This window comes from Ovis aries, chromosome 11 (assembly GCF_016772045.2).
Source record: "Ovis aries strain OAR_USU_Benz2616 breed Rambouillet chromosome 11, ARS-UI_Ramb_v3.0, whole genome shotgun sequence".
In the NCBI taxonomy this organism is placed as follows: Eukaryota; Metazoa; Chordata; class Mammalia; order Artiodactyla; family Bovidae; genus Ovis; species Ovis aries.
In genome coordinates this window covers 15,743,390-15,754,649 of record NC_056064.1, presented here as the reverse complement: position 1 = coordinate 15,754,649, position 11,260 = coordinate 15,743,390, and the positions used below count along the sequence as shown (strand labels likewise).

At 51.5% G+C, this 11,260-nt stretch overlaps 1 protein-coding gene across 1 annotated transcript; it reads right to left on the bottom strand.

Moving 5' to 3' along the window:
* Positions 1-8,191: 8,191 nt before the first annotated feature.
* LOC121820555 (acid-sensing ion channel 2-like) lies at positions 8,192-9,372 on the bottom strand. The gene has a single exon (XM_042255424.1). The coding sequence runs from the start codon at positions 9,115-9,117 to the stop codon at positions 8,200-8,202; it is 918 nt and encodes a 305-aa protein (XP_042111358.1). The 5' UTR covers positions 9,118-9,372; the 3' UTR covers positions 8,192-8,199.
* Between the last annotated feature and the right edge of the window lie 1,888 nt (positions 9,373-11,260).

Here is an 11,260-nt window from a genome sequence, read left to right as displayed (position 1 = left end):
TCTGGATGGAGCATCTTACAGCGTCTTTCACAAACGCCCTTGCTAACTTGAACACAGACCCCTGCTCACAACTCTAGGACCAGCGTGACGGAGACTTAGGCAGACTGATCGACTGCAACCACACACAGGGCTCATGGGCAGTTCTGACTGTAGGGTTCGGTGCTTCCCTGTTTCTGCTACAGCCACACAGGGTATCAGGGTATTTTTCCTTCCGTTGTACAGCTCTATCTACATAACACAAATAAATAGATAAGCATATCTGGTTACTAAATAACATCCACTCCTTGCCTCCAAACATAAAATTGTAGTTTCAATGAACAAATGTGAGATCGGAAAATAAACTTTGATTGTGTTCTACTATATTAGGGTTCTACAAATTGGCACATCCTTAGTAATCACCTACTTGAGTCTGCTCATCTTACAAGTAAAGAAACTGAGGCCCAGGAAAGCTAATTATCTTGCCCAAGGTTGGGTCAACTCCATCAACAGAAGTCAATAAACGCAGGCAAATACGTTCCTTCTGAGCTTCACACTTTATTTCTCCTGAATACAGATTTCCTTGGCCAGTGAGGTAATCGATAGGGAAGGGACCTGAGTCATGAGAAAATAAGTGCTGGGAGATGGAGGCACGCGTTCACAACCAAAGGATGACCCTCTGCAGAATGCTCTTCTCAAATCAAGCCCATTCTGACAAACAGGCTCCTGTCACAGGCTTCCAGTAACCACTAAGCCCCATCTGTATGGACTGGCTTGAAGTCCATTGCAGGGGAGAATTATGATACATGGAATTTCAAATTTGCAGAGGTGATGAAGGCCATCAGTTTCAGGTTACAATAGATCATGGGTCAAATAGCCCTGCTGGTCAAGTTTGATATGGCCACCTTGCTCCATCAAACACAAACACTCCGACACAAAAAGAGACAGCACACAGCACACTTTCAGATATCTCTAGACCCAGGTGACATATTTTTGTTCTGCTGGAGAAAATGGGATTACTTGGTTCTTTGAAATATGAACTGCTCTATGGGAACAATGCCTCTGACAACAAGTTTGGTGCTAAAAGCTACCAATTCAAAAAAAATTAAAAATAAAAAAGCTACCAATTCAGTTGTGGGGGACTTTTTACATGGCATCCCATTTCAGTTCTTACTCTAGAAATTGGTAGCAAACTAGGTTTCAGAAACTTTATAGAAAATTGTCTAGAGTTCATCTCATCATTAAGGGAAAGATTTTCTGTAGAAAGGAAAAGGGAGCCACTGGAGCAAGGGGAAAGACCCCATTTCCAATTCAGTGAGCTCTCGGGCAGCCTTCTTCCGTCAGCAATTCTGGAGGTCTAAGAGCTCCCAGGGACAAAAGTGGAAACATTAGAGCAACTAGGTACCAGACCCGTGGCCTGATGCGGCCTTAGCCTTTCTTGGCAGGCAGATGGTTTGGATTATTGTAATATTCACTCCTAGTTAGTATCCCAGCCCTTCATCACATCAGAGAGAAGTCAACACAGCCCTGAAAGCTTTACTGCCAGAAAGACACGACCCAACACTCTGCAAACCAGAAGATCCCCACCAGAGGCTGGCGCCATGGAAAACCACCCGCTCAGCTGGGCAGAGGTTGCCCCTCCAAGAGCATGGTAAATATGCACAAGACTTCCAAGCAACTTCAGGAATAAGAGCTCTCATTTACTTTGCATCCAATGCAATGTATATGCGTGCATGCTAAGTCTCTTGCGACCCCACGGACTGTAGCCCTCCAGGCTCTTCTGTCCGTGGGACTCTCCAGGCACGAATACTGGAGTGGGTTGTCATACTCTCTTCCAGGGGATCTTCCCGACCCAGGGATCAAACCTATGTCTCTTACATCTCCCGCATTGGCAGATGGCTGCTTTACCACTAGCACCACCTGGGAAGCCCGATGCAATGCATACCATTTTGATATACAGAGCCTAGAAACTTCTCAGGTTAGGGTAAGTCGGGGTCTATAGACTGTGCTGAGGCAGGCAGAGATGACCAGGCAGGAGAACCTCATGGTCTTTACAGTCCACGGTCCTCATGGTCATGAGGAGGCTCTCATCCCGGAACGAGATTAAGCCTGTCAGAAGATCCAATTGGGGTTCAATAAACACACCTCTGGTTCAGTCCAGCAAACATAACACACACAGGCCCAAGATGGCTTCAGGTAAACGCACAGCTGGGCTGTCAATAAAGGGCCAAAGAGTAACTTGGACTAACCCTGGTGGCTCCATGGTGAAGAATCTGCCTTCCAACGCAGGAGACACAGATTCGAACTCTGACCCAGGAAGATTCCACATATTCCGGAGCAACTAAGCGTGTGTGCCACAACTACCGAAAGCCATGTGCCCAGAGCCACTCGCTACAGCTAGAGAGTAGCCCCGCTTGCCGCAACTACAGGAAAGCCCACGCAGCAACAAGAACCCAGTGCAGCCGAAAATAATAACAAATAAATGAAATTACTTTTTAAAAAGAGCAACTCCTGTTCAGTTGTGAACCTAAAACCCAAGGAAGCCGAGTTAAGAGAGGCTGGTACCTCTTTCTCTCACAAATTATCCCTGGATGCTCCTGGCAGATAAGACAAAATCTATCCCACCAAAGGGGTATTGCTCGCACCCACGGAGGCCCATCTGTAGATTTTATTTTTACACTACATGGACCTTTGAAGGGATTTCTAACCCTCTGGATACTACCCAGGGGACCCAGGAGGAAGAAGGCAAGCAGACACGGGCTGAGTGTATACTGCATGGCAGACCAGTCATTAGATGTACAGACGTGTGAACCCAGGCCTGACCAAATGGAGTTACTCCCCAAACACCAAAATAATACATGTGGTTATATCTAAGACACTATTATGGGCAAAGATTTCTTCTTTATTCTTTCCCACACTTCCCAAGTTTTCTTCAGTGAGCATGGATTGTTTCTATAATCAGAAAGTGTTTTATTAAAATAATAACAATAAGGAGACAAGTCATCTCAATGCAGAGGGAATCCCGGGTACCTACACTGTAAAGGGAAGCCCCAAATGGCCATTTTTCAGTTGATATCAGAGTCACCTTACATTTGAAAAGCTGCAAACCCGCTTCACACACTCTGATGACACATTGGAAGAGCTTTCCATCTGATAAGCAGTTCTAAGTCCTGAAAATATAAAATTAGGAAAAAAAAATCATGTCTTACAGGAAGGAGAGACTGAAATGGACAATGTATAAAAATTATCAGTGGTTAAAGAATGCAAGTATTAAATTAAATCTTCTCCAAGGTCCCTTTCAGCCTAAACACTTCATGATTCTAATGCAAGGGAAAGCACCCATAATGACTATTCTATCAGAGGAGTATGCCAAAGGCTGTCTAGAAGACAAGGGAGGAAGAGATTAATTTAGATTATGATATGGGGACAGGGGTTGGCAGTGGTTTCCCAGAGAAGGCCACAGAGATATTAGAGCTGGGTTTAAAGGATGAGTAGGATTTAAACAAATAGACATAGAGAGAGGTGAGAGATGTAAAGAAGACAGGCCCATGAGCAAAGGATGTGGGATCAGTTCAGGAAACAGCAAGGAACTAAAAAAACAAAAAACAAAAAACTGCTTTCCTGGGTATTTACTGTGGGCAGGCCCTGTATTCAGCATGACAGATGCAGAGAAAGTGTTTGATGAGACAAGATTCCTGCTCTCAACAAGCCCCCCAATCCAGAGGGGTAAGAAATGGGCCATAAGCTCTCTGCTGGCAAAGATCTGGTCTAGCACCATTCCTGCTACACGGGAGGTGCTCTGTTTGATTAACAAAGGAATGGATGTGCTAGACACTCACAGGACACACTGGATAGAAGACGCCTGCCTGGTACCCAGGCCGCTCGACTCCCATCAGGAGTCGGGGGGCAGCACAAGCTTCCTGGGCTAAGGTTAGTGCCATGAGCTAGACATGGAAGCCAAGCTGGTGGGTAAGGAGGGTGTTCAGGTAGCAGAACTGATACAGACATACTGTGAAAAGGGAACGCTTGACACGTTATGAGAGTGAAGAATCCCACAAACACAGCCGTTGCCCATGATCTAAAGCTGTTAGTGAGTCACAGTGTGGAAGAGTGGGCAGGGCCCTGGCCTGGAGTCATGAGAGCCAGCATCCAGCCAAGGCTCAGGCAACACTCCGATGGGATGCTGAACAAAGCAAGGGGCCTGCCCTTGTACCAAGCATCTGCTCCACGCTAGCTCTCAGCATCCTTGGCCTCCCTAATCAGTACAACGACTCTGAGTGGCAGGTATTATTGGTTTTAATTAGAGATGGAGAGAGTATAGTTAAGAAATTTGCCTTACACAAATTACAGATTATACAGGGAAGAGGGGGTACGGTTGGAATTGAACTCAGATCTCTCCCCAGAGGCCCCATTCTTCACACACCTGCTCCTCTTGTGATAAGGAGTAATAAGATTAACTATGGACCCACCGACCTGGGGCAAGAATTCCAAATATATGAGCTTGCTAAACCCTTCCCAAGCCCTCTCTCTAAGGCCATGTGATGTGGATGACTAAGAGTCAGAGAATTGCCTCTAACAAGATGCCATTGTGGAGGGACCTTTCTTTCAATACAAAAAGAAAGAAATGCCTTTCCTAAGAAATGTCAGGTTTAAAGTACACGCACGCGCGCGCGCACACACACACACACACACACACACACACACACACACACACACTATGGGAATCAGGTTAAAAATGCAAACTGGGGGGTCATTTGCATTCCTGAACTTGGAGGCAGATGAACCCCAATGTGATAAGCAGAAAAAAGACGTGAAACCGTCACGTGCTAGTTACAAGCAGTGGGATTGCCACCTGTCAGCAACAGTTAGCTGCTGAATCCAGCTGTGACCTCCACTCTAAGAAACCCCATCCCTGCGATGCTAGGCTTTCACCCAGGGCTCCATACAGAGAAAGTAGCAACCTCCTCACTACCGTGACAGCAGTACTCATCAACGGACTCTTCTGGTGGGCTGCAAACAGGGCAAGCAGCCTGGACGATAAAAACCTTCCTACTTATCTTGATAATAACCCTGCCTTACATCTGCATCATTGTCACAACACACAAAAGGACTTTCATATATACCATCTCACATGATTCCTTCTCCCCTGTGAGTTACAAAGTCACCAGTTACAATCAGATGTTCCATGAGCAAGTCAGTGCCGAGAAGGGTACAAAACCCAACCTAGGGAATAAGCTTAAGAAATGATGGAGCTGGGATTCCAACTTAAGTCTTCCTACTTCTAATCTTAACTTCAGCTCATCCAGTCATGACCAGACAAACACCTCCATGGTGAGCCCTCTCACCCTTTCCTTCCGCGCTAGGTCAGCTGGGCAGGCTCTGCCAAGTAGATACTGTTGAATCAAAATGCTCCTCTTCTTTCCCAGGAAGGAAAAGTATGTACCCATCTGAAGTCAGATGGTCCTGCTGCTGCTGCTGCTGCTAAGTCGCTTCAGTCGTGTCCGACTCTGTGCGACCCCATAGATGGCAGCCTACCAGGCTCCTCCGTCCATGGGAGTTTCCAGGCAAGAGTACTGGAGTGGGGTGCCGTTGCCTTCTCCACAGATGGTCCTAGGTGAGGGCTAAGAATATACCAGCCCAAGCATGGAGCACACCTGTTTACATGGCAATCAGAGTCCCACACACGGCTTCTGGGACTTTTAACCTCCGCTGACAGTCTTTCGCTCTGCTCGAATCATGGCTCGTTCGCTAATTAAAGGGTATTATGCACTTCACTGCTCACCAGCTAAGAACTTGGAATAAGGAAGCGTCTGCAAAAGCATTAGCCCTGGAGATGGCACTAGGTGCGCTTTACAGAAAAAGAAAAACGGGAAAAATGATCCACCTGGGACAGTCCCTCCCCCACACTTTACTGGTCTACTAAGCCAGCCACAGCTCACAGAGAAGCTCACCCAGTGTAGGACAAACCCAGGGAGAGTCCAGCAAATGAACCAAAAGGAGAGGGGTGCGGGATACAGAGAATCAATGAGAGAGAAAGATGGTGAGCTGACTTCTCCCATAGCCACCTGTGAGGTCTCACACTCCTCTGGTACACCCCAGGCCAAGGACAAATACACCTGGACCCCAGACCAAGAGGCCAGGGAGACCAGGGTGAGTGGGAAGGATTAGGCTTCACTGCAAGGTCCTGGAACAAACATGACATCATGGCCCACCCTTGGAGCCTGGCTGCTCATTGTGACCAACGGGCGAAACAGATCGGCGTCCCGCCTGGAGACTGCTCCAGGATTCCCGGAGTGGGTGCCCTTTCCGACACTCTCCTGCCCTATTGCACACAATCCAGCCCTGAGACCCATCCCCTTTTCAATGCAGGGGGAAGACTGAGGGTCAGTCCAAAGAGGGGCACTCAACCTAGGTCAGTCTTGAATCCGGTGAGGATGACAGATAATGAGATGTCACTTGGCATTTATTTCCACAGGCAGCTTCCCTATCGAAGTGAGAACCTGGCAAGGTCAAAGGCTCAGGTCAGGGTTTAAGGCCTGATCTTTGGCCTCTGGGGACCCCAGGGACCCAAATGACAGACTGAGTATGAAACAGCAGCCGGGGATCAGAGAACCTTTACTTCTAAATGGAACTTGGTCATGAGTTGAGAGGAAGTCACTAGGTGGACATGTGGTCATGTGGATGCTTGAGAGAACTTGGTCCTGAGGCTGCTACCCACCACGGTGGCTCTGGTGCCACCCTCTCTCTCTCTCTGCATGTTCCATGCATGTTCAGGCAGACAGAGGAACAGCTGAGTGTGTGTCTGAGCTGCGTGGTGCAGAGGAGAAGCTGAGCGTTGCCACGGCACTAGAAAGCACGGGGTGGATACAATGATGGTTTCAGCTTCCAAGAATGAGGTTTTCCCCCCATCTCTTCCCAAGCCACCTAAGACATCATTTGTGCGTGACATGTTTTCGGATCCTGTTTGCTCCAATTTAGAAAGGCTTCAGGACTGCTGGTCCCTTCCCCCAGCTCAGACCCGCTTCCTCTTCAGCTTCCATATACCACAGCCTGATTCTGCTGGGCTCTTTTGCACAGTGTTTCAAACAAATCACACAGAACAGCTCCCCCAAGAAAGAGAGCTCTACAGGCAGCGAGCAGCAGTACCCTCTCCTTCCCCGCCCCCCAACACTCAAGCATTCTTGGCTTTTCTAGAGAAGACCAGAGACAGCCCACAGCAAGCACAGAGGCTATGGGCAGAGATTGGTTGTAGCGTTAAAAGAAACTCAGAGCAAGAGGCTGGTAAGGCAGTGGATCTGAAAGCAGGCGGGGAATGGATGTATCACAGAGCAAGGTAGGGCATGTCTTAATTAAGCAGAGGACCTCAGACGAGAGCTGACGACAGAGTCGGGTCTCTCTGCCATTTGCCACACCGAACTTATGACTGCAATTTGGCTCAAGGTTCTGAGACTCAAAAGCTCTAAGGCAGCTTTGGGAGAAGCAGCCACACTGGGCTTCCAGAGGGTCCCAAGGCCCCTGCTGTCCCAGGCCCTCCTGGGAGCAAGGAGCTGTCGGCAGCAGCAATCAGACCTGTGGTGCCAAGTTCTGCTCAGCAGCCCACTAATTAGGCAGACACAGCTCTCCTCCCATCCTTTCTCTGCCCCTCCAGGAAGCCCCTGCCTGAAAGGAAGCCACCTCCCCTCCACTTTTGCTCTTTACTCAGCTCCACACTCCTCCTCCAGGCTTTGGCATCTCACCGCTGCTCGCCCCCTCCCCACACCACTCCTCTCGTCTCCACGTTGTTAAGCAATCATCATCATACAGATAGCAAACTGAGCCTCTGAGTTTCCAGCTGAAACTCCCAGACCAGCCAGCCTGCAATGCTTTGCCCTCACAGGCATGTCACAGACCATCCTGCCTCCATCTGAACCCTCCTCTCTGGGCCAAGCACCCTGGACATCTCTTTGCTTTTGACCTGCCAGCAGACCAGACAGAGACCCTGGGGCCCCAGGCCTCTCCTCTCCTGACACGGAGCTCAGAATTCACACAGGAAAAGGCAGCAATTCCACACCTTTGCAGCATCACCTGCTCCAGCAAGCTCCCAAAGCCACTGGAACCAGCCAGACTGCCTGGGGCCCCACACCCCCTTCTCTGGCAGCTTTAAGCTCCAGCCCAACCCACAGGATGCAGTGCCTGATGCTACTTCCGAGCAGAGAGAGAGAGGGGAGAAAAAAATGCCACTCGTCAATGACAAGCTGTTCCAATCACACAGCTCAGACACCAAGTGCCCTGGACCACGGACCGCTCGAGCCTCCTCCCTTTGGGTGGGTGGAAGGCAACTCGGCACATCTGGCGGAGCCATCGCCCAAAGCCAGGCCCCCCGCTCGCCCTGCACATCCGGCCAGACAACAGTGCCCCATCCCAGCGGGCAGACGCCTCCTGCCAGTTCCAACAACTCTGGCCAACTCCCCTCTTGGCCTTCAACCTGAGGCATGGCTCTCCCTTCTGCTCCAAAGCACAGAGAGACCTCAAACCGAGCCAGAGGCCACCAGCGTGGCACTTCTCCAAAGGACCAAGCACAGAAAGGAGCTGATGCCAAGTACTCACAGTGGTGAAGTCCTGGTGGCCGCACTCCTGCCCCTTGAACTTGCAGTAGAGCATCATATCCTTCAGGTCATGGCCCACGCGGTGCAGGAACTCCCGCATGCTGAACTGCTTGGGTCTGTAGTGCTTGAAGTCGGCCTTTCGCTGCAGCGCCTCCAGCACCGTGGGGTCGGCCAGGTGTGGGTCGGGGATCTGCAGGTTGACGTCCAGCAGCGCCAGCAGTTCCCCGGCGTGGTACAGGTCATTGGTGGTGAGCCTGGAGAAACGGAAGCCGTTGAGATTGCAGAGGGTCACGGCCGGGAAGACCAGACTTTGGGCCACCACCTCGTCCACCTTGGTGACGTGCTGGTAAGAGAAGTAGTAGGACACCCTCTCCGAGCTCTCCACCAGCAGCAGGCCCAGGGAGCCCACGAAGGCCATGGCCCAGAGCACACGCCGGACGGTCAGCGGCCCATAGACGAAGATGTGGCGGATGCCGTGGAGGGTGGAGGTGTTGGCGAAGATCTGGATGCTAGAGGGCTGCAGGCTCCCCTCGCTGGGGCTCTCCTTGAGGTCCATGGGGACCCTGTGCAGTTCCGCAACTGGCTTCAGGTTGATCAGATTTCAGGGAAAGAGTTCCCAGTCCTCGGGGCTCTGCTTAAAGCTTGATGTTCAAGGGAGGGAAGGAAAAACCAGCATCAGGCAGGGCAGCACCACCGGAGTTTATCCTGAGAGCCCAGCCGCACGCTGCCAGGGGTGAGTGTTTATATATATATAAAAAAAAAACCCATTCAAACTCTAGCTCCTGATTTTTTCCAGGCGATAAGGAGGGCTGGTTTTATTTAGGGAGACACCAAGGTGATGTGGAAGAGATGTGGGTGGGAAGGGAGAGCTTAGCCAATGGAAATAAAGTCCTCCCCCCTACACACGCCACTAGAGACAAGATTAAAAGCGAGAGCGAGGGAGAAAATGCTTAAAACAAGTCGCTCAGCAGCTCGGAGCCTGTTAACCAGTGCATAATGCCCCGTGTTCAGCATCCTGGGGATGTCAGGGCAGCCACGCTGATGCACTGCAGGCGGGCGCAGCGGCCGAGCTTCAGGGGCCCCCGCCGCCGCCGCCGCCGCCGCGGCCGCTCGGGTCCTCTCCTCCGCCCGTGCTGTTTTGGACTCCGGATCGCCTTTCTCGCCTCCGGCCTCCGTCCCTCCTCTCCTCTCGTCCTCCAGGCCCCCCTTTTATTGGGCAGAATTCCAAATGCCGGGCGGTCCGCGGCTCGCGCCTCCTCCTCGGAGAGTAGGCAGCGCGCGCGGCCGCGGAGAGGCAAGGACCAGGAGGCTGGGGGCTCCGGAAGGGGACTCGTCTGTCTTCCAACCCCGCCCGGCCACCCTCATCCCACCCCCCGCCAGGAAAAGCGAGGACCCGGAGGGCACCAAGAGAGCCGCCCTCCCTCACCCCCTCCACCAGCAGGCTGTTGGGATGGGGAGAGGGCCGTGGGGGCGGGGGCGAGGGCTGCTGGGGGCCCCAGGGGGCCGGTGAAAGTTTGGTTTTGGTCTGTTTTGGAGAGAGCAAGTGAGGACCTCTCCCCGCAGGGGGAGAACCAGTCCCCCTCCCCGGGATGGAGGACGTGACAGCCGCCCCCTATAGGTGGCAGGAAGGTACCTTGATCAACTCCCAGGAGCCGGTATGGGGGTGGAGGCAGCAAGCCTTTGCACCAAGATCTGTTCCCAGGTCAGACCCAGCCTTGGGTCTTCAGATACAGAGATGCTGGAAGGTGGGAAAGGACGGGAGCCCTGGAAGACCCCTGATGCCTGCGGGAGGGGGACATTCCAGGGTACTAGGTGCCCCAGGCGCCCCTGGGAGACCACAGGCAGAGCAACAAGTAGCCTCCACCTCCGCAGAGATGTCAGGAGATTTTTGCATCTGAAAGAGAAAGACAGCTGGGGTTCCAGGTAGGACTGGCTGCCTTCCCTTGGGCTGTGTGTGTGTGTGTGTGTGTGTGTGTGTGTGTGTGTGTGTGTGGAGTTCTACCCCAGGATTTGCCAGATGGAAACACAGCTGGAGCTATAGATGGGAAAGAAAGATCGGGCTTCCAGCCACCTACCTCTTTTTTTCCTGAAAATCCACTGGAAGTCAGCCCCTGCCAGCAGGTGGGTGTGGCTTGCCCAGTGCCAGGGATCAAAGGGCTGGAACCCAGAGAATCAGTGAGGCTAAATCCCCTTCAGGAGGAAAGGAACAGAAAGTTCCAGTGGCCAACCCTATGCACACCGCCAAGCTGGGGCAGAGCCGCATGGAGATGCCGTGTGGAGCAGCCTGATGTCCCTAGGGCATGCCCAGCTTAAATAGCACTCCTTGAGAAGAAGGCAGTTTAGGGAACGTCGCTCTTGGTTTGTATCTACTTCGAAATATTTCTCTATCCCATCTGCCCTCTTGCTTAACCAGATCCAAGCTGGGAACAGAGTCTGGATGCGCACTGAGGCAACACATGGCATTAAATCGGCGGTTTATCGATCCTGGGAGCTTAAACAACAGAATCATCCCAAATAAGGACAAATGACAGAGGCCAGTTAACTTCATGCATGTGTCAGCCCAAAGGTTCCCAATTCCTGCCTCAAGCTGCCGAGGTGGGGGCAGGGCTTCAAAACAGGGAGTGCCAAGACTAATTAAGAATCTATCATAGGCTTTCCTGGTGGTCCAGTCGTTAAGAATCTGCCTATCAATGCAGGCG